The 23,702-nt window shown below is 39.1% G+C and overlaps 1 protein-coding gene across 4 annotated transcripts in view; it reads left to right on the top strand.

The window, feature by feature from the left end:
• The window catches only part of dip2ba (disco-interacting protein 2 homolog Ba), a 69,009-nt gene that overhangs the window by 25,437 nt on the left and 19,870 nt on the right, over window positions 1-23,702 (top strand). For 2 of the 4 annotated variants that reach the window (XM_028452004.1, XM_028452006.1), the window contains exons 2-23: window positions 9,626-9,697; window positions 10,909-11,058; window positions 12,052-12,177; window positions 12,593-12,829; window positions 12,912-13,040; window positions 13,370-13,381; window positions 13,737-13,856; window positions 14,028-14,225; window positions 15,385-15,476; window positions 15,561-15,671; window positions 15,900-16,023; window positions 16,376-16,485; window positions 17,615-17,717; window positions 17,887-17,951; window positions 18,047-18,140; window positions 19,180-19,299; window positions 19,402-19,516; window positions 20,949-21,088; window positions 21,214-21,350; window positions 21,669-21,749; window positions 22,726-22,853; window positions 22,949-23,063. In XM_028452004.1, the coding sequence (XP_028307805.1) occupies window positions 9,626-9,697; window positions 10,909-11,058; window positions 12,052-12,177; window positions 12,593-12,829; window positions 12,912-13,040; window positions 13,370-13,381; window positions 13,737-13,856; window positions 14,028-14,225; window positions 15,385-15,476; window positions 15,561-15,671; window positions 15,900-16,023; window positions 16,376-16,485; window positions 17,615-17,717; window positions 17,887-17,951; window positions 18,047-18,140; window positions 19,180-19,299; window positions 19,402-19,516; window positions 20,949-21,088; window positions 21,214-21,350; window positions 21,669-21,749; window positions 22,726-22,853; window positions 22,949-23,063 (2,579 nt within the window). The remainder of the gene's footprint in view (window positions 1-9,625; window positions 9,698-10,908; window positions 11,059-12,051; window positions 12,178-12,592; window positions 12,830-12,911; window positions 13,041-13,369; window positions 13,382-13,736; window positions 13,857-14,027; window positions 14,226-15,384; window positions 15,477-15,560; window positions 15,672-15,899; window positions 16,024-16,375; window positions 16,486-17,614; window positions 17,718-17,886; window positions 17,952-18,046; window positions 18,141-19,179; window positions 19,300-19,401; window positions 19,517-20,948; window positions 21,089-21,213; window positions 21,351-21,668; window positions 21,750-22,725; window positions 22,854-22,948; window positions 23,064-23,702) is intronic. The other 2 variants (XM_028452007.1, XM_028452005.1) reach the window with 1 other exon arrangement.

Genomic DNA, 23,702 nt, shown 5'->3' with positions numbered 1-23,702 from the left:
TAGATGTTGCAGGAGATGAAGTAGGAAGGTCGTTGAGTCATTGCATAATGTGATTTATTTCTAGGTTAACAAATTGTTCTATCTTGATTTTATTTGTCATTAATCATTAATAGCCTCTGTAAAAAATAACTTCATTTCAATAGTTTTTTTTTAAAGCTATAGGGAGCCATTTCAAAAGAGTCAAAGGGTCACTTTAGGCCCCATAGCCGCAGGTTGCAGACCACTGCTCTGGGAGAACCACAGCTTAGCATCTGGCCTGGCATCATAGTCCATCAGTTCTGGTCCCTCCATGCTGGTTCTGATGAGCGTGTACGCTCTATTCTTTTTTACTGCTGCCCTCAATGCGAGCAAGCACTCAGTGAAGGCCTCGTTATGCCTGGCTCCGTTCGTGGACTGCGCGCACTCCAAAGGAGCACATTGGTGTTTATACTCAGTGCATTCACCGTTGCACCCCTGTTTTTCTTTGTGCACCAAAGCCTTTCCTAGAGTACTTAGTCCAGAATGTGAGGTACACTGTCAACAGGTTGCCTTTTTGATTTCCTACACAGTCTTTGCCCATTCGTCACATGCAAAAGCCTCAAGTTCAGTGATGTTTGATTAGTTCCATGCTGCGACTGCTTTGTTTAAATCCCAGCAAAGATTTTCAAATGGATTTAAATCTGGTGACTGAGAACTTGAGAAGACCACTTCAGGATATTCCAGGATTCTCTCAACCAAGCTTTGGGTGACTTTGAGGTGTGCTCTGGGTCATTGTCTTGCTGGAAAGTTCAGTGATCACCAAGGTTTAGTTTATCAACCAAAGGGCATCAAATTCATTTGTGAAATGGCCTGGTATTAATACATTTTAAACTTGAAATTTAAAGGCATTCCTGAAGGGCCAAACATAGGTTATAAAAACTGTCCGAGAGGTTGAGTAATTGTAACATGGTTATTTTAACAAAATACTATTACACACAAATACTACATCATGCATTTTCAATTTTATATATCTTGCAACTCGGAAATAAATCACTCAAAATAGAATTTTTCACTCTGAGTAAGTTTAGGTCATACATCACTCACGTCATCATGGGCTTGAATACAACAACTGTATGTCTTATTGATTTCAAAATAATTGTATTACTAAAAATTGTAAAATGTGTAAAATTGTCTTACTCATGAGAGAGATTAAATTTAACAAATGCGAGAGAGAGCGAGCGAGAGAGAGAGATGAATTGTAGAAACAGAATTAGAGTATACAAAATTTGATGGCAGCTGTGTTGCTTGTTAGAAATCAGCTCTTTAGATCTGACCAGCTGTCATTACATGACACTGGTGTCAGACTCATTCATTTGCATTTCCTGCTCACTCCTATTTACTCTCATTACCACCACAGTCTCTCCATTGTTTTTCTGTGTGTTAAGTCAGACTTAATAAGATCTTGCGGCTGGCAATAGTTTTTAACAGCCCTGTGTTTTTGTCTGTACCTGTACCTACATGGCAAAACCTGGCTGCTTTCATTTTTCTAAATGCTTTCTTTGTGACTCCAAATTGGTAAACTCCTAAAACCTAAAAATGTTGTGTTTTTATATGTATAAATTAAACATAGAGACACACTTTGCTTGCATCCCGAGCATGGACACATTGATGGCAGTCTTGCAATGTAGAATTGGATCCTATGATTAGGTCTGGCATTTTTTGTCATGTATGCTTTTAACAAATCTCCATAATCTGTTTAGAATCATGTAATCCCAGATTACGTATTAGGAGAGAATTTAAATACAGGGAACTCTGAATAGGGTTGCACGATAGTGGAAAAACTGACTTTGCAATTTTTTAATCCTGGGATACTGTATATTGCGATATGAAAAATGCAGGAATTTTCACTGAATGACTCGAATTGCACTTTGTTATGCTCTGTTACTGCCATCTTGGGACAATTAACCTGCACTGATCTCTGCATCTGTCCTTTGTTAGTAAAGCTCTGAGTACCTCACTCTTTTTCCCCACAACTCTGAAAGCTTTTTTTTTTTTTAAACATTTTGTTTACAGACATGTCCAGTGGCTGTGCCAGTTCAGTCATCCCACCAGGAATGATGGTCTGTATGACAGCTGCTTGCACTGGACAAATGTGTGCAGTGTTTGTGCAAAAATATTGTAGGATCCCACAATGTGACTATTGCACACACGTACATTGCGATGGCTATGCTCTAACGATAAATTGTGCTGAATTTTTTGTCATGTATTGGTGTAATCCAGGTTGTTACCTCTGTTGAATAATCTAAGTGTAGGTAAAAATCTGGGGGCCGATGACATCAGGGGTCACTTGTGATAAACATGGGATTCTTACTAGACTTGCTCTGTGAGCGCGCCTGTACATAGAAAGGAAGTAAATTACAGTACATTATGTTTGCTGATGGCTGAGAAAGACAGTGTGTTGTGGATTGACAACATTAGACGGTGGACGGTTCCTGCATACATAATTTTCTCCAAAACCTAAATATGACATGAAGGAGAGACAAAAATATTTGCCCTTGTGTTTGCAGCATCGCAGCACAGAGAACTTATTGCGGTCCCGGCATCACAAGCTACACTGACCTGCAGAAGAAGAGTTACCTAGACTAGCCGGTGATCTTCTGGACCCAAACATGCTGCAGAACTGGGAGACAGAGACAGACTTTTTGTCTAAATGGCTGCCTAGGAAACACTGGTTATCATAGTTGGTTAGAACATTAAGCAGACTGTACAGACTCTTCACATTCAGTCCGTGTAGCTCTGAATGTTGGCACTGATTTTTGCTAACTTTTCTGATAAGTAAAAGACTATTTACTTGCTTTATCCCAAATTCAATTTTATTTATTTGTCTGTTTTGTTTGTTTGTCTGTTAGCAGGATTAGGTCAAAAGTATTGATGGATCATGACAAAATTGTATCTAAATATAGACCTTACGCCATTAAGGATTCCAATACATTTCGAAGAGGATCCTGATTAATATTCTTATTCGGGATCAGTAAAAAAAATTACTCCTCTTTGGCAAAAATTCACATCTCGTTTTTGCAATTGAACAATCTTTATGTAATTTGACTCAGACTAGTTCCTCATTACCCCAGTGAGTTTTGTCCCGATCGCATCCGGATTTTGCATTTCATAGTGATTTGTCTAAAAGATTGGGGCTCTTATAGATTTGGACATAGTGTATTGTAATTATTGGGGATAGAAATCTCTTCCAAGCCTTTGAAGTGTGGATGATAAGGTACCATGATTAGGATTACTGATCCAGATAACAGCCAATATCTGGCAAAGAGGATATTTGGTGATTTGTGCAGGTTTGCACTCTCTTCTGAGTGTTTTTGTTATCACTGCTGTTGTGTTAAAAGCAGCAAATTATGTTGATGCTCTTATTTTTACTTCCATTTAAAGTCTTTGGGACAACTCTTTATCACAAATGAGTCCGGGACCCATCACGTAGAGCAAATGGGCACATGCACAGATTACAATTACAAACGGGACAGGGTAAATTGTCAGATGTGGTTGTTATTTGCTTGCAGAGAGATGAACCGACAAACCGAGGTCAGAGGAGATTTTCGATGACGATGATGTCACTTGCTAATCTGCCTTCACTAATTACACTCGTCTCGTCTTGGGGGGTCTAAACACACGAGTGTCAAACGGAGGGTCTTAAGTCTGGGCTGCACTTCTAGATACATAAACAGGGATTGAATCCCCTACATAAAGGGGGACAAACCTAATTTCCACTGTGCTATTTATTAAGGCAACATAAACCTTTGATGATTTAGTACCCTCATTAAATGACACAAATATACAAATCTGAATCTTCTATTAGGGATGAATCAATTAAAATGTATAAAAGAGAAGCCTCTTCTTCTAGAGACACCATGTTGGCTAGTGGCCTGGAAGAGCATGTTTCTTAAATGGCGCTGTTTCTGCTGTTGCTGTTTTGCATGTCTGAAAAGTCAGAGGATTAATACTAAAACAGGGAGCATGACTAATTTGTTTCATCATTGCGGAACCTTACAGCTCGGGGGAAGAAATGTGTAAACAGGATACTCCTCCATAGTTTTGGCTAGATAAGGAAGTAGGAAGAGTTGGAAGTGAGAAGTGTATTTGCATGAATCTGCATTGCCATATATGCAATGGTACTAATAATTGGCATGGTTTCTTTCGGTGTTTCGTTTTTCGGCCAATAATTTTCATTTCGGTGCATCCCATGCTCCATATTTAGCCCCCAAACTAAAATGAGTTTGACACTTCTGCACTAATGTGTTTAACAGAGCTCTAAATGAAGTGACGTTAGGTCATTTTAAAATTTTGTCTAAAGTTGACATTTATATCACCCAGAGATTGTTATAACATGCCGTGATGATGTCTAAAACGTGTTATTGACTTTTACCAATTTTAGTGGGAAATGCACAGTCTGCAGATGTTGCATAGCTGATCAGCAGATCACGTAATGTGCTTCATGACATCACAAGATTAAAGCTGATGTGCTCTAGATATTTGATCTGAATCATAAATGTTGGAATGTAGATAGGCATATCCTTTGTGTGTATCTGTTTTTTATCTCCACTTTGACTCCTGCACTGCCAGTTATGGTAGGATCAGGCACATTTCATGCTCCTGAAGTCAGAGGTCCACAGACGAACTTAAAAGGAGCAATCAGACAGTCATTGACATCTAGACCCAAACCGACTACAGTACAAGAAGAAAGGTCTGGATTTTAATGACAAGACGACGTACACTGAAGTTGTGCATTTCTAACCCTTCATGCTGATGCTGAGCAGATCCTCTCTCAAAAACACACATTCATCTTTTGACATACTGGCAGATTTCACAGAGGTGTCCTGTAACTCCCCTCTGCTCCAGGCTCACTTCACATTTATTTTTATTTGCACTTAAGCACCCTTTAACCTGGACCAGCTGTGTACACGCTCGTACACGCACATATACACACACATCCAAGGGGAGTTTCTGGCCAAGTAGCTAGTTCTGCCAGCCAGTTGCTGCTTTCTCTTAGTTTGGTGTTTTCCAATCAGCACATTCCTCCTTCACTAGACACTCAGGGAAATGATTTTGGCAGCGCACACACTGGGTGGAGTAACGTTCATATCCTGTCCCCTGACCTCTGTTTTCACGCAGACTCTCACAGTTACTGTACTGTTTTGCTCACACTCCAAATGCCACATTCATGCTCGAAGAACCACAGCTCGTCCACTGTTTTGGATCAGCTGTCACAGCTTTCTTTCCACCCGGTGCCCCTCACTGTCATTCTCGGAGTGTGCTTGTGTCTGTTGTTATGCCCCCCAAACTAGCACAGGCTCTTCTGTGTTTGTGCTAATGACTGCCTACTTTCCATCTTTCCATCCCCTCCCTCCCTTGCTCCCTATCCACCACCACTCATGCACAAGGACTGTGCTTGACATAACTCTGTCTCTAACAATAATGATGCTCTCGCCCACTGCAATCAATTAGTTTCTGATTGCTGGGCTTTTCTGTCTGCACATAAACAATTCCTTTGCAAGCCTCAGCGATGGGGAATATAAGTTCCACATGGAGCAGAATTTCTGTTGTTTGTAAGACTAGTTTTTGTCCCCGAGCATGGACTCTGAGCTCAATGCTGATTTAATTTTTAATTTTTCTTTCTTTATTTTTAATTTATGAATGAAAGCCCTTGGCTCTGTGGCACTGGCACTGTCTCCTTACTCTGTCTAGCTGACTTTGTTCTGCTGAGTTTGTGAATGTTCCTCTCTACCCAACCCTTTCTCACAGCTGCACTGTTGTTGTGAAACCCCCAGTGTTTCCTGCAGATCAGAAATGAAAGACTGCAGGACTCAAACTGAGCCCATCCTGCTAATCTATATAGTCAGTCCTAAGGTGCGCTTCCCTTGTTGTTTATCCAGCCAAAACCTGCCAAAGGGATGGTGACTAGACTGTGAGAAAGCTTTAAGTCACAGTACACTCGATCAGAGTCAAACTTTTTCATCCCTCCAACCTCCAACCAATCCGCTTGTTGAGCTTTGTTTAGATTTTTCTTTCCATTGTTTCTTTTAAGCATTGATACTGGACTGTTTTTTTTTTTTGTTTTTTTTCCGCTTCCACCAGTGACTGCACCATGTGTTTATCAACTTTTGTTACATTTGGGGGTCAATGGTAATAAAACATTGGCAGGATTTTTTTTTCATTCATTTGTATTCATTCATTCATCCTCTGAAAAAGTGAGGGTCTGCTGGTGCCAATGTACGGTTCTCAACAGGGACTACGCTGGGGTATACGCTGAAAATGCTGCCAAACACAAATAAACCAACAACTGCTAATATCCATTCACTCTTAGAGCAATTTACATTTATAGATTCCTGTTATTTCATGCATACTTTCAGATGGTTAGCGCAAACCAGAGTAAACACTCTAAGTGAGAAATTTACACTCAATGTTAGACTCCTCCATCCATAATAACCAAACCTTGATATGCTGTAGCTCTTTTCAATTCATTTGATTGGCTCTGGCTCACTAAAGTACATTTGACCCTTGCATCCTAATCCAAAATGGTGGTGTTTTCAAAAGCAGAAGCTTTAGTATTTAAAACAATCCACCCCATTTAAAGATTCAAAAATTCAAGCTTGCTATAATTGGATCAAATAGGAATATTGGTGCGCCAACAAGGAAACAGCATTTCAAAATGAACACGATAAATGAGATAAATCGCTCTTACAACTGGAATTGATCTTATGGGCAGGGCTGATTACATTCTGGACAGATCACCTGCCCATCGCACATTTTTACTTTTAGGCTGGTTTAGATCAGTGCCTTGGACAGAAAGGCTGATTAAATTTTAACACCATCGTTTGGCTTGGTTTGCATTTAAACAGCTTTTCAAAGAGCTTCACACTGACCCAAAAACCCTTTTGGTTACAAAAGCTGCCCGTTTGTGCTGTAACTCCAGTTGTATAGTGGCATGATTTTCAGCCAGTAAAACAAAAACATGTTTATTGCTTGCTTTGCCTCAGTGAGTCACATACCTTTTATGTACAGTTGTCACAGTTTTATATTTCCGTTTATCTCTGTTCCCCTGTGCTGGTAAAATCCCCAGCTGTGGATTTACCATGTTATTCCAGGTAGTTCCTAAAAGCATCTACACAAGCCAGCTCCTCTTCACTGCTCCACATCTACACATTGCTCTTTTATGTTGAATCATGCTGCAGTGCAGAGGTCTGTCTGTTTGCCCTATAAGTCACTAGGCAGGAAGCTAGAGTTTGCCTACTAATGCAAACGGACCACAGTCAGCTCTTTTTAGCCCGGTTGTGCATTCAGACCTGACCAGCAACAAAAGTGGACTATCTGGGAAACAAATCATGGTGTAGTTTAAGTGAACTTAAGAGAGCTGAAAAAAGAGGGCTGGTGGTGTCAGTCGATTTAAAGACTCCAACTAGCTTAACATTGATGATTTTGAGCTATTGATATTTAATATTTACGTGAAGATAAATATGCTAATAAAATAAGAATAACTGGTAGAACATAAGGGTGGGAAGTCTTTATCCACGTCATGATTTGACACAATTACAAATAGGAGTGTGACAATATCTTGATACGGCGATATATATCGCGGTATTTTTCCGCACTATCAATTATCGATATGCTCCTGCTAAGTATCGATTTTTTTTTTTTAAATTTTTTTAAAATTTATTTATTTATTTTCAAAACCTTTTCTGCTTTTTCACTAAAATGTGCAGGTACGTCTTCACAGAAATTTTGTCACTGTTTGTTGAAGGAACCACTATTTTGTTTACTGGAATATTGCACTATACTGGTGCCACTGGTAAGAAAGACCCTATTTTTTGTTTACACAAAGCACTATTGGCGATACTTATTCGTTTACATTGGTATGTTGACACTTATTTACAGAAATGTTGCACTAAAATAGTGTCACTGTTCAAAGGACACTTTTTCAATCTATTGTCTTTCAGATATGTAAAATAAAAATTGTATTTTTTTACTTGTTATGTCATAGATTATTGTAGAATGATTTCTGACCAATATATCGATAATCGCAGTATCGTCATATCGTGAGATAATCGTTATCGTGAGCTTTGTATCGCGTATCGTATTGTGAGGCACCCAGAGGTTCCCACCCCTAATTACAATTACTGACTGTGATTCTTTTTTAAATCGATGCATGAAGAAAGTTGCACTTCTTCAAATCATTTCTTTGTTTTTCACAGTGGCAACTGATGACGTGCAGTTTTTAAAAACTTAGCAATAGCAATCACAGAAGACAAATTTGACCTTTTATTTAACTAGCAGAGGACATCTGTAAACTGTTATGTCATCTGCAACATGTAAATACATATATTTATTTTCATATCTGAACACACTCAATGTATATCGTGTAAACACTTGTTGTGTTGTCGTCGTTGTTCTGTCCTTATAATTCATATAGTCTACATGTCTTGTACGTATAGTGGAATTGAAAATAAAGCTGATTTTGACTTGACTTGGTAACATATGCAATAACCAAAAATTGCTATTCTAAATGATAGATTATATACTCTTTATGATAAATAATAAACTAAAAAGTACTATAGTACTTTTAAAATATCAGTTAATCCAATAAAAAATCCATCTAAAGTATTTTGTGTAAAATAAATAATTATTTGAAAAGTATGTATTGATCATTGATTACTGTGTCTGAATGATGATGTATCATTATATCTTGAACCCCTAGTATAACGACGGTACCATAGACCCCGACCCCGTACTTGGCCTCAGGTCTGTTTCCTGTCAGTGGTCAGAGAGGAGGAGGTGTGGTAGTGGTGAAGCTGAGCAGACCTCTGGCAACTTGCACTTGACATAGCAAACAGTGTTATCACTAGACAGTAGAACTGGAAATACTGAGTGTGCAAGATTGTTACATTGGGAATGTTTGTGTGTACAAGGGGTGTGTGTGCTAGTTGATCAACGGGGTGGGGTGTGTCTTGCGTGCATGTTTGCTGCTCAAACAGATTGTGTGCTTTGGGGTCCCTGTAAAGTGGACTTTGTCATGCCTGCGTGGGAGGCCTGCCAGTCCAAGGCCTAGTGAGGAAGGGGGCGGTGCTCCTTGGACAGTGGGAAAAAAGGTTTGAGCTGAAGTGGGGGGGGGGGGGGGGGGGGGGGGGGGGGGGGGGGGGCTTGTGCAGATAAATGGTCGACTCCCATCTGAAACTGGTTCACATGGCTTTCCTTTATCTTTTGCTCTTGTTATCAAACCCATTCTCGGTGGCCTTCAGTGTTGTTGTTGTGTTTTGCCGAGTACAGCTATCAGCTACTGTCGGGATCATATTTGGGTTTCATAGCCAGAAGGTTTCTTTTTTAGTGCACTAATCATGTTTGCTCGCTGCAGCTGATGTAAGGCCAAACAATAGCCTTATCTCTGCGCATTGTTGTAAATGGACTTAGCTGTTAACATGTGGAGCTCAGTAGATTTAGTTTAAAGAGGATTATTATTGACTCAAGCCCAGTGTATAAGCAGTAACTGTGTGAGAGTGTGTGTGTGTCAGATGAGTGTTGTGTACTTCATCTGGTTAATGTGCGTGCACTGTTGCCTGGTGTTTGTGTGGTAATCCTGACGTTGTGGTGTTTCTGTCTTCTCCCCTAGGCGACATCACCCAGAAGGGCTTCGAGAAGAAAAAAGCCAAGCTGCTGGCCTCCTACATCCCCCATCTGCCAAGTAAGAGCACCTTCTTCCTCTGCTCTTTAGGAATCAGCATTTTTGTTTCTTTCCCAGTATCACTTTTCCTGTCAGCAGTGCTGTAATATGTACCTACAGCAAAGATTTCACTCTACTTGCCACTTTTTCCCATATGACAAATGTGCACCTCTATTAAGGAAATTACATTGGAGTTGTTTTGTTTGTTTCAACTCACTTTTACTCTCTAATGTGAATATATGACTCTTTGTCGCCATCTATTGGCCTAACGAGAAATCCCATCCGGTGTTGACAATCCGTACTATTCCTCTGAAAAGAGCACTGCTCCTAAAATCCTCATGTAACACAGTAGAAATACATACATTTTCTGTGTGACCATTTCAGGCGACACAGTGTGTTAATGAATGTCATTTTGAAAGTTGTTAAATATTTATGCCTTGCCATGTTAACTCATTTTTTAGGATGCAACTGTGGTATTTCCTCACAAATACTTTAGCTCCAGAGAAGATGATTACTTTTGGTGTATTGTTAAAGTAACTTCATGACTTCCTTTGTATATACCTAGCTAATGTATATTTATTAACTTTGAGACATTTTATAGCTGGTGCTAGCTGGACTATTCATTTTAAATTAAAGCTACTAGATAGGAATATAGTATCCCTTGAAGTTGACATAACTCTGATTTGAATGATGTTTAGAGTTCAACTTTCATGTTGAAGTTCATGCAAGGACGTAAATTAGGTTTTTGTTTCATTTGATGCATCAAATTCTGTATTTTGACCTTAAAATAGCATTTATTACTTTGTTTAAAAGCTTTCTTCTGTGCCGTTACCAGGCAGCCTTCTGGTCTCAAAGGGAAACACATACCCTTCACCCGTCCCCTTGCCTCCTTTCCTCTGTAATCTCTCGCCGGCTCGAATTAATGGATGAGGGAGGACAGAGAGATTAATAATAATCTAATTTTGGTTTCACCTAGTTTTATTGCTGTGCAGGTTGAATCAGACAATTTTATGTCCTCATTTCACTCCATCCTTGGTTTGCAGAGGGTCTAAATTTAGATGGTATCTCTGGAAATTTATAACAAAGCTGTGAGACTTTCCCCAAAGCTTTTCTTTTATTTGTGGAATCTTGTCGTGTGTGTGTGTGTATATATATGTATATACTTGTGTGTGTGTGTATATACTGTATACACACAATCATCTAATTTCTTTGTGTTTCTCTTTGCACTGCAGATGCCAGTCTCTCTCTCCCAGATGTGCAGCTTTCACCGAGCCACAGTGCAGACCCGAGCCCTGAGGCCCCGGGCCCCTCCACCTCCTCACCCTCCAAACACCATCGTGCTCACCGCAGTGGAGGGGCCAGGGATGAGCGCTACAGATCAGGTACACGTTTTATGACTCAATACAAAAAGCGCGTTCAGCAACAAAGCTGAAATTTTGATAGAATAAAAAGGATAATTCAGACTTATCTGCATTGTGATGATCCTTTTTTTTTTGGATGGGACCGGGGGCAAACAAAAGACATTTGGCATTTTTCAGGCATGGAAGAGGTAAATGGGAAACAATTTCTGTTGAGACCTTAGAAATACCCCTAAGTTTAAAGGAGTAAAATAAGTGACAAATGGTATTTCATCATTACTTTAGACAGAGGGCGATCCACATTGTAGTCACATTTTATTTTATTTTACATTAGATTTTTGTTGTATTTTCCACATATATACATGAACATAGAACAACAAGCATGGCATCAGGTCATAGTGTACACAGGGGTATACAGTTTTCAGTTTACATTCGTTTTCGTCATTATGCAAGAAAAATAAGGTGATGCTATCCATTATCTTTTAAATGCTGGTGTCTTTATAAATCAAATCCATTTGTTCTATTTTCTATCAAAATCTTCCTTTTTTATTCTTAAACAGTAAGTCATTTTTTCTAACACACATATTTCCTGTACTATATCTAACCATTGGTTATGTCTCAGAGGGTCTAAAGTAAGCCAGTTTCTTGTTATGGGCTTCTGCCAGCTGTAAGAAGAACCTCAACCAGATAGTTATCTTCCATCTGCACAACTTTGCAATTATTTCCCAGATAGAAGATGGGGAACGTCTTGTTGGTCTTATATCCAAGCACCTCTTTAATCACAAGGCTCACCTTGACCCAAAAAGGTTAAACATTACCATTGTGTTTGGTTTTAGCTAGGTAAAAATACAAAATATCCAAATCAGTTAGCTGTAGTTCAGTCTGTTAGATCTGCATCCTGGTCGGGATGAGTCTTCACTTTTTTTTTTTCCATTAATAGTTCAGCAAAACCTGTCAACACCAGTCACTATGACTAAATCAAGTTTGTTTCTTTTGTTTTGGTGTTTGTGTGTGTAGACATCCACACTGAAGCTGTGCAAGCAGCACTGGCCAAGCACAAAGAAGAAAAGATGGCACCGCCCATGCCGACTAAGCGCCGCTCAGCCTTTGTCCAATCTCCCATGGATGCATGCACTCCTCCAGGTGAGCCATTTTAAGATGCAGATGGGGGTTTTGAGTAATATTTGGACCTGAAGGGACCTACATCACCTAAAGGAAGTCATTGAATTTGCTGCAAATAAAATTAAGCCTCATTAAAATAGTTTGTATAAGATTCACACACAGCTTGCTTATCAAAAAAGGCATTTCTACGCTGAAGAAAACTTGTTTCAGAAGAGTTAGTGTTTGACAAAATTGAGGCACAATTAAAAAAAAATGTGTGCTATAGAAGAAAGTCATTTTACAGGTGCAAACTAATAAATGTACCAAATTTATTCAGTGCTTTTATCACTAGTTCAAAAGCTTTTTACACATTGACACATGGAAGAAAAAACAAATCATACTTAGAATCCTTCTAATAATAATAATAATAAAAATAAAAATGTTATGGTCCTTCTAGACACATCTTCTGCATCAGAGGATGAAGGCTCTCTGCGCAGAAAAGCAGCTCTCAGTGCAGTGCTTGCCCAAAGCCTGCAGAGCCCTGACTACTGGATCAACCGCTCCGTCCAAAGTTCTTCCACATCCTCATCTGCTTCCTCCACCCTCTCCCATGGAGAGCCCAAGAGCCAACCCCAGCCCCAGCCCCAGCCTGCTGCATCTCTGTTAGCCGACGTGCTGGCACACACACGCATTGGTAAATGTTACTGACACAATGGTGCATCATTGTCAGAGTGGTTTTCCCGTCATAAATGTCACTTTTTTCCATCCTAAATCAGAAAACAGCGTGCCCCCAGATGTGACGTCCTCCACTCCACAGGAGAGCGGATCCAGAGTGGACCTTCCCCCCGCGGTCAGGGGCATGAGTCGTGGACAGAGCCGCTCCAGCATGATGGAGACTGCTGACGGTACAACCATACAAACCCCCATCTTTAAAAGTGTTCAGTTTCTGCTTAATATAAAAGGAAGCATCTTAAGTGTTCATAAAAAGTAGATACTTTGACCCAACTGAAGAAATGGGAGAGTTTAATTATTTGCATGCTTTTTTCATTGTAGTCTGGTTACATTTTTCTGTGACCATATGATTCACAGAATCTGCTCAAATCCTAATGTGATCTGAGTCTATCCTGAATGACTTCCTCATTCCACTGGGTGGTAAATGCTGCTAATCACATCTTTTGTGTTCTTTCTTTTGGGTCCATTAATCCTGTCCCTGTCTTGCCTTTATTTAAAAAAGGAAAAAGAAAAGGTAATACAAATCGGACACTGGGAAAGGGGTGGGGCGCTTCAAGGCCTTAATCAGCCTGCTTTCCTTCCTGATATCTATCTATGATTCTATCCCTCTTTGTTTTGTGTCATAGTCGTAGTACAATAAAATGTCCTCAAATTCAATTTTACTTGAAATTGTCCATCTGTTTCCTCTAGTCTAAATTTCCTTTTCAAACTCTTCCTGCTGCTGATTCTCATCCTGACTGTTAGTGTGTAGGACTCTGCCCTTGTGAGTGTGCGTGAATAGAGCAGTGAATTATGTTAGCATTGAGCTACATGTGTCCGTGTTTGTTGGTTTATCGTTTTGACTGTGACTGCACGTGGTATTTGTCCAGGCGTGCCTGTCAGCAGCAGAGTGTCCACCAAGATCCAGCAGCTGCTGAACACACTTAAACGTCCCAAACGGCCCCCGCTCAGCGAATTCTTCCTCGATGACTCGGAGGAAATAGTAGAGGGTGAGACATAAGAAGCACAAATGCAATGCTGTACTGTCAAATGCAGAAATTATTTTTGTTGTAAGAAAAATAAAATCAGGCTAATTCTGTGGTTTGCTGAAATCTTTCTTAAATTGTAACCTCTTTTATTCATTGTTTTTTTTCATCTACTCCCTGAACTTTTATTTCCAGTACCCCAGCCAGACCCCAACACACCAAAGCCTGAAGGGCGTCAGATCATCCCAGTGAAGGGGGAGCCCCTCGGAGTGGTCAGTAACTGGCCCCCGGCGCTGCAGGCTGCCCTCGCCCGTTGGGGGGCCACTCAGGCTAAAAGCCCCGCCCTCACAGCTCTGGACATCACTGGCAAACCACTCTACACACTCACATATGGTGAACATCGAGCACTCAATTGTTATGATAGATAATTTTAAAAAAACATAAATGATTACTATATAGAGGATCGTTGTCCACATCCACATTATACGTTGCTCTTCTCTTTAGGAAGGCAAAACACAGACATTAAGGGATACTATACCACTGTAATGATGAATCAGCAGAACATAGATATTATAATAATAAATAACTTTATTTCAAACAATAAAAACATCAACAACACAGTAAACAACATAATATTAAAGGGGACATATTATACCCATTTTTCACCTTTTAAAACAGTTCCCTATGGTTTAAATAACATATCTGGGCTGGGGTTTGGTCAAAACATACCATGAATCAAGCAAAAGGGGAGGTTTAAGACCCGGTATAAAACAGCTCTTTCAGAGCGCTCTGTTTTCCCCCTCCCCCCGCCCCTCTATTTCGCGGGGTGTCCCGAAAACCCGTTACAAGTATTTCCATTAAAGATAAAATCCAGCCACCTCCTTCTTCTGTCTTCGGCAGCTGGAGTTAGAAGCAAAGCCCGATTCAACTTGTGATGTCACAAACTCAAAAAATTTGAAACGGAGCACTTTTCTCTGTGTTGTAAGACTGACACAGACCACAAACAAAGGATTGGATGGATTTATTTCCCATTTTGTGTGCTGGTGGACACTCAAGTTACCTCGCAAATGTTCAAAAACACTGCAAAAGTGGATTTTTCATAATATGTCCCCTTTAAAGATGATACATTGCCATCCACCATAGAAATGCAGCAAAAGAAGGGAAATCGATTTTAACCCTTTTTTTGTCAGTAACAATTTACCATTAACCCAGTTTTAAGTCTGTTGTACAATAAAGACAATGAAGCTGATGTGTAACAGCATACAAACATGATTTATTTTACTCTTAGACCTTGTTCTAGTACAGTATGGCTCACTTTGAGTTGCTGAGTCATGTTGTCTTGGCAACAATCCAGCTCTGGCAAATACATTTTTAATTTTGCACCTAAAACACTTTAAAATGACCAAAATTGTTCCAATACATGATTATTAAACACTGGTGGCTTGCATATAATGATTTAAACTCTAGTAGAATGCTACCCATTCCATGTTTAACATTATTATTACATCATTATTCATTTGTAACAATAATTTAAAAATGGTTACCCACACAGGTAAATTGTGGAGTCGCAGTCTGAAGCTGGCCTACACGTTGCTGAATAAACTGGGCACAAAGAGTGAACCTGTCCTCCAAACTGGAGATAGAGTAAGATTTTGCCACCCTCATCTCTTGGTATATGTCTTTAAAAGGACAGTGGCAAACACAATAGATTGTTTTTCCATTTTTCAGGTGGCGTTGGTGTATCCAAACAGTGACCCTGGGATGTTCTGGGTTGCTTTTTATGGCTGTCTCTTAGCTGAAGTCATTCCTGTGCCCATTGAAGTACCGCTTTCCAGACAGGTAATTTTGCCAACTCTGTTTTGTTATGATTACATTACATTTTTCTTTTTTTTTTTTTTTAAATACATTTTTTTGGTAGGTCACATTTGATTTCAGTTGTATTAAGTGATGATGAAACATGCATTTTATTGACAGCTCCACTGCTCCTGGGTGTTTTAATGTGACACTCTTGTGAGGCTGCTTTTCTCAGCGTGTCATAGTCCTCCTGACCTTTGTTTGTCCCTGTAGGATGCAGGCAGCCAGCAGATTGGCTTTCTGTTAGGCAGCTGTGGGGTGAGTTTGGCCCTGACTAGTGAAGTGTGTCTCAAAGGGCTGCCCAAAACACCAAATGGGGAAATCATCCAGTTCAAAGGTTTGCAAGCTTGGACTGCATCTATGCTGTGCTGCTGACTCTGCATCAGTCATCTGTCATATTTTTAGCTTTTAAATCAAGAGTGTCAAACTCTGTTGCTGGAGAACTGCTATATTTTTTTTTTTTATATTAGATTTTAATTGTCTTCCTGAACCAGCACACCTACATCTAATTAACAGGCTGTCATATTAGCTCTGGAGAGTGATCATAATAGCTCCACAGGAACAGAGTTTGACACCGGTACTTTAGATAGACTCTCATAAGTGTTGCAGCTGAATGATCTTCTCTTCTTTTGGGGTCTTCTTACATTTTGTTTTATCACTCTGTGCTTTTTTTTGGCATCATTCTCCAGGATGGCCACGGATGAAATGGGTCGTGACCGATACTAAGTACTTGACTAAACCATCCAAAGACTGGCAGCCTCACATCCCCACTGCTAATACAGACACCGCCTACATTGAGGTACACCCTATCCTCTTATCTTCTGTGTCTACTAATCCTGTGTGGTCATGGCCTAATGTCAGTTGTAGCTAAGGCCAGGGTTGGGGTGAATTATAATTGGAATTTGTGTAAATAATAATTAATTACAATTATGATGTAATTGTAATGGAAAACATCTGTTATTTTAATTTAATTGAAAGGCTATTAATCCCTGAAGGGAAATTACATTGCACTCTGTTATTTTAGAGACATGCTTCTCACACACATGAACAAACAGGACCTGTGGACATGAATTAAGGGAGAGATGTCAGAGTGGGGTTGCTTTTACAATGAAGGAAGAGCAGTGTTGGGGTTTGGTGCCTTGCTCAATGGCAGTGCTCGAGAGGTGCCCTGGCACCTTTCCAGCTACCAGAACAACTTCCGTTTTTTTGGACTTGAACCGGCAACCCTCCGGTTCCCAACCCATGTCCCTATGGGCTAAGCTATTGAGTTATTTTATAATTTAAAAAAAAAAAAAAAAAGATTTAATCGAGGGGTATACTGACAGAAAAAAGGCTCAGACGTCCAAGAAAAATACAATTTTTTCATGGATTAGGAAGCCTAACAAGGTAACCAAGAAATGAAAAACTAATTAGATGATCGATAATAATTTGTGTGTATTTTGCAGCTGATTTAAGACATGGGTCAAAACTGACCCCGACCCTGGCTAAGGCTGAGTAAATCCCTGGATAGGACACCAGTCTTAGAGACACATACGCACATACTGAGGGCCAGCCGTCGGATTGAGGCCATGATGTTTGCACTGTGATGCTTACCATACTAGTTAACCAATTATTGGCCCCTCCCAGAGCATAGGATACCAATAACTTGTTTTATTTTGACAGGGATTTGTAGGGATGTAATGCATTCTCTTGTCACACTTTAGTCTTTACTTATTACTCCTGAGATTCAGTCACTCATCTGTAGGATTTTATTTTATTTATTTGTACATTGACATTTCTACAAAGCTTTAACAAACACCAGCTTCTACAAAAAAAAGAGACAAAAACTAGAATAAAAATGTAATAGTTTTCGTCCTTGCTGAAAATGTCAAGTTGTAATTCTGTCGTATTTTTTTTAATCCTGTTACTCTGTTTCTTTCTCAATAAAGTACAAAGCGACCAAGGAGGGGACAGTGATGGGTGTTGCTGTGTCTAAGATTTCCATGTTGACGCACTGTCAGGCTCTGACTCAAGCCTGTAACTACTGTGAAGGTCAGATATCAGTGATACCAACATTTCTGTTAAGGAATCACTGTTTTGCTCTTTCACTTTGATACTCGGCATCTGATGTTATTAGTTAAAATAAAACATATCATGACACTGAGCTTTGTAAAAAGAAAATTATATTAACCTTTTTTATGTTGCTTTGTTTTTACTGTAGGAGAGACACTGGTAAATGTGTTGGACTGTAAGAAGGATATGGGCTTGTGGCACGGCGTATTAACGGTGAGACAGCCGCTGCTTGGTTATCTTTATCTGCCACTTTGATGTGATGTACAGCAGGAGAATAATGATAATGATGTGCATTTTTGTCTTTGCAGAGTGTCATGAACAGAATTCATACCATCACTGTGCCATACGCTGTGATGAAAGCCTGCCCCATATCCTGGGTGCAGAGGGTCCACATTCACAAAGGTTCAGCCACATATTCCTTTTTTATTGTCCTTAAATAATTTCATTTCTTTTGTTATAATGTGAATGAATCAGTTTACATTTTTGGTTTGTTTCAAAGATGTTACATGTATTTGAGGTATACATTGTCGTAATTATACAAAAGTATTTTACAAATTATGTAAATGTAATCCATGCATGAATTTTTCTAATCTTAAATCAACAGTGAAGATTTACCCAAAACTCCTCCACACTAACAAAACAACCAGTTATTAGAGTTAATAGCTTTTTTTTGTGTTGGGGGTTTTTCACTTTTTAGGCTAGACTACTTTAGAAAGTAAAAAAAAAATACATACCCAAAAATATATAAAAATAAAGGAAGTACTGATTTTTTTCTTTCTTTTTAACTGTATTTTGTATTTCTTTTACTGGTAGTGTGCACTCTGTACTAGTGGCATGTGGTGAGGTTCTTTTTATGGAAGTTTCCAGTGTTGCAAGACTTTTTTGCAGACACGTAAGTCGGCTATGTAATTGAGCAGGGGTATATATAAATCAATGAAACCATGGGTAAATATGCAACACAAATTTTTTTCTCACTTACACACTTTTTAAATATGGGCATATCTTGGATTTTTTTTAGCAAAACATTTATTTGCACACAGAGGTACTGCCTGTCTGCCTTCTTGATTTTTTGTGTGTTTTTTATGTCAATTCTGATACACAGAATGTTTTATTTAATCCATTGAGCTAAAGACTAAAAAAAAAATATTCAAAGATGACCAACTGTGTGAAAAGAAAGGACTCGACTCACAGGCTTAGACATTGCAGTGTGAGCTTACGCAGTGGCAAGAAGGTACACCTCATAGCTGCATCTGTGTCCTCTTACCAGTAATTCAGCAAATTTAGTCATTAAAAGTAGAAGACATATCACACATCACTTTAAAAAAATAATAATTTAGAGGTATTCAGTTGTCACGATGACAGCTCCCCTGGACACATATCACTGCTGTATATTTATGTTATCCATACCTTCTATATATTCTTCCTTTTTCCTTGCCCATAGCACGTGTGGCCTTGGTGAAGTGTCGTGACCTCCACTGGGCCATGATGGCTCACAAGGAGCAGAAAGACACCAACTTGTCTTCTATTCGAATGCTCATAGTGGCTGATGGAGCCAACCCATGTGAGTCACTTACCCACAATGCTTGTTATATAAAAGTCGGTTAGGTTTTTCTCATCTGTTAGTTCCAAAATGCTTTCCTGACATTCAATTTTTGGTTCTCAGGGTCCGTTTCTTCTTGCGATGCCTTCCTGAATGTTTTCCAGTCAAATGGTCTGAAGCCTGAGGTCATTTGTCCATGTGCCACCTCCGCTGAAGCCCTGACAGTAGCCATACGCAGGTACGGCTACACAGGACAGATCATTGAAATACTTCTACAGACGCTTAGATATTTTGCAGTGTGTGATGGTTGTTTGTTTTTAGTGGACACGGCTCATATTTTGTTAGAATTCAACCAACAAAATGTAGTCTTTTTTAACATAAATATTTTCAAAGTGAACGGACACATGTTTTATTTGTTTATTGGATTGGGTTAGGATTAGGTTAAGGTTACGGTTATAATCTCAGCCCGGAAGTAAACTCAGTACGTGACACCGGTGTCATGCAATCTCGTTCACATCGTAATGAGATTGTATATGCGCATTTCCGAAAAATGAATCTTTGCTAAAAAATTAACGGACACGTGTTTTATTTGTTTATTGGAATATGTTAGAGTTAGGGTTATAATCTCAGTACGGAGGTAAACTCAGACCGTGACACCGGTCAAAAGAAAAGTTTCTTTCAAAAAGAAGATAAGTCCAACATGAGTCATTAAATATTTTTTGTATTTTTTACAAGCTGTCCGTGACCCACTTTTGGCTCCCGACCCACCACTTGAAAATCACGGGTTTAGAGAACACTAGACTGCAGGAAAGTTCAACACTTTCGCATCTTATTTTCCTCAAAATTAGCTTTAAAATTAGGTGTCCTATTTTTAAAACTTATTTTTTCCTTCTACCTTGATGGCATGGCGATGCCTCTAACTGCAGCTCTTGAGCAGCTGCGTGACATCAAAATTAGGTCACCTTTAGTTTCCTTCCTGGCTGCCTTTTAGCGGAGTTTCACTTCTCTTTTGTGCATTTAAAGAACAGAATCTGTAATCAAGAAAAAAAGCAGTGGAAACATTATACCAATGGTTTCTTTATATCTTCCAGAAGATGTATAAAAACATAATTTAGGGTGGTCCAAAAAATACATTTTAGATTTTCTAGGTTAGAACCCTGCATTTGTTTCTATATTTTGCCAAATTATTTGGGTCCAAATTTTATGCATGTGAATGATTATTTAGAGGTTGCACAAGACACTTGAAAATTGCTTCATACCATAACATAGCGAGCCAAATAACAAAGGGATATTGGAAAATTTGTGGTTTTGTTCTGCAAAAACAAACAGCAACCACTGTGGTTTTAGTTGACATCACAGAAATGTTCCTGTGCTCTTTGAAAACTTAGAATAAGGATTTCAAAGAAATCATAATCTGCTTAATTAATGGCATCACAGCGCTTTGGGGGAATCTATGAACCTTCCTTTTTCATATTGTTGTATATGAATGATGTATATAGTCAATTTCCAGGAAACATCTCCTTTTTTCCCTAAATCGTCTTCTGGATGCCAAAACCTAATGCAGGGTTCTAATTGAGGTTATTTGAAACTTTATTTTTTCCTATGCTATGGACCACCCTAATATAGTACGGTACGGTATGAAAAAGTCCATCAATTTCTCATATGTGCAGGCCTGGTGCACGTGGAGCTCCTCTACCAGCCAGGGCCATTCTGTCCATGGGCGGACTGAGCCATGGGGTGATCAGAGTGAACACAGAGGACAAGAACTCTGCTCTCACTGTACAGGACGTGGGCCACATCATGCCTGGAGGTTCGACAACCACAATCAACTCGCATCAATTGTGTCAGACTAGTATTAATCTTAAATGATGGGTATCATATACACAGTTAATGTTTGGATGGGTTTGTGTTTTTTTATTTTATTTTATTTTTTAGCTCTGATGTGCATCGTAAAGCCCGACGGGCCTCCTCAGCTGTGCAAGACAGACGAGATTGGAGAAATTGTGATCAACTCTCGGGCTGGTGGCACCATGTACTACGGACTGCCAGGTCTCACCAAGAACACATTTGAGGTGTGAGAAGTTGTATTAGAGCTCGGACTCCATAGTTTATTGGTAACTGAAGTAATCATCTGTTTTACGGACATCTGTTTACATACACAAATTTACGACAAACGGTTAATAAACCACAGCATAATGACTAGGAGGAGGATTTAATTACACAGCTTACAAAAGTTGAACACACTGATGATGATCTATAGCAACATACCGTGATTGTAGTAATGATATAAGTTACACATTAAACACCTCTGGTTCATAATCTCTGCATTCATCCATCACAAGTAAGTACAAGTTGTTTGATTAGTCTTCCTGGTCTCTGATACTTTCTAGGTTATTCCCGTCAACCAAGCGGGGGCACCCATAGGAGAAATTCCCTTTAGCCGAACTGGTCTGCTTGGATTTGTGGGACCAGTAAGTACCTCCAGACATGCCTGTCATTTGTCATTTTATTTTATTCATTGGATATTCTGATAAAGGCCAATAGATTATCCTATGAAATTAGTCACATTTATTTACATTTTGTAAGAAAATTAAGGCCCAGGGGTTTTCAAACTTGGGGTCGTGACCCCATGTGAGGTTGCCTGGAAATAAAATGGTGTCGCCTGAAATGTCTAGTTATAATACAATTTCAAAAGTTACTCATTAAAATTCTAATTTTTTAATTAAAAAAAATATTATATAAATTTTTAGTTGCAGCAGTGTCCTTAGAGCAGGATTTTTCAACCTTGGAGTTGTGACTCCATCTGGGGTCACCTGGAATTAGAATTAAAATGGGGTTGCTTGAAATGTTTAATAATAAAATTAAAAAAATTACAATAAAATAAAAAAAAAACTATATATTAAAAAAAGGATCTATTTTGAAATGAAAATATATAAAAAACAAATTAAAAAATACATATCACAGAAATAGATATGCACTGCAGGAAGAGGAAGAAAGCTCAAAGAGCTTAAATATTAATATTTTTTTCAAATTCAAACACCGCACACAATCTCAAACAGTTGTTTCTATACTTTCACTTTCTCAAATATAAATCTATTTAAAATATATATCTGAGCTGGTGCTTGGTGTCACTATTGTGCACTAATACTGGCTACCCTGTGTTTGTAATGCAGTATAATAAACTTGATCAAATAACTAATTTTAGAGAAAGAAGTGTCCTGGGGTCGACAGAAATATGTGTTATAAAAATGGGGTCATGACAAGGAAAAAGTTAGGAACCTCTGGTATAACAGGAGACGATGCATAAAACCTAGATTTTGGCTGTACCGATCAGAACACAAAAAATTAAGAAAAGCATCTGTATTACACTTGTTTGCTCTGTGCTTTGATGATTATGCAGGTGGTTGGTGCACCCTCATGCTGAGTCATCTCTTTCCCTCTTTTTAGGGCAGTCTGGTGTTCGTTGTGGGTAAAAATGAGGGACTGCTGATTGTGAGCGGTCGGCGCCACAACGCTGATGATCTGGTGGCCACAGCCCTGGCAGTGGAGCCTGTCAAAACGGTTTACAGGGGCAGGTAAAACAAAGTCAATATTTACTGTTCTGTGTTCTATGTCTATCCGTTCGTCTATCCATGTGCCTGTGCTCACTCCTCTCTTTTTGCTTCTGTAGGATTGCCGTGTTCTCAGTGACAGTGTTTTATGATGAGAGGATTGTGATCGTGGCAGAGCAGCGACCAGATGCCAGTGAGGAGGACAGCTTTCAGTGGATGAGCAGAGTACTGCAGGTAAACAGAAACAAATTAGCTTTAACCAATCAGATTCCTCTCCATGCTGTCCACAGGTACATGTTTCTAGGGATGCACCGAAATAAAAATGTAGAAACTGAAAATGTAGAAACTGAAAATGTGAAAACCAAGGCCGTAAACCGAAACAACGAAAGAAATCCTAATGCAAATTACTGCATTTATGGTTCTGAATGTGTACTTACAGTACCTCACTAAAATTAAAGCATTGCAATTGTATAAATTAATATAAATGGTTCAAAGAAAAAATTTAATTGAAATATGAAAATATTTATTTTGCACTGACATCGCAAAATAAAATGAAAAAAATTGAAAATAACTTGACCCCACTCATACATTAAATAATATTGTACAGGCCTATAACTGACTGGGCTGCTGAAAGAGAGTCAAATTAAATGTTTTCACATAAAAACACAAAGTACTTTAAGTTCTTGATGAGAAGCAGCTTGACTGTGAGCTCTATTGTACTTTCCTGCACGGCACGTCTCCATTCTCTGCATTCATTGCAACGTGGATCACTGCTTTAATCCCATCCAAGTAATGTAGTAGTAAAGTAGGGCTCGGATGTATTGAAATATAGCCGCTCCGTGAGTCCATGGTAAAGTATGCCTGTTTCCAGAC

This window comes from Gouania willdenowi, chromosome 7, assembly GCF_900634775.1.
Source record: "Gouania willdenowi chromosome 7, fGouWil2.1, whole genome shotgun sequence".
Taxonomy (NCBI): Eukaryota; Metazoa; Chordata; class Actinopteri; order Blenniiformes; family Gobiesocidae; genus Gouania; species Gouania willdenowi.
This window is presented reverse-complemented; position numbering and strand designations above follow the sequence as displayed.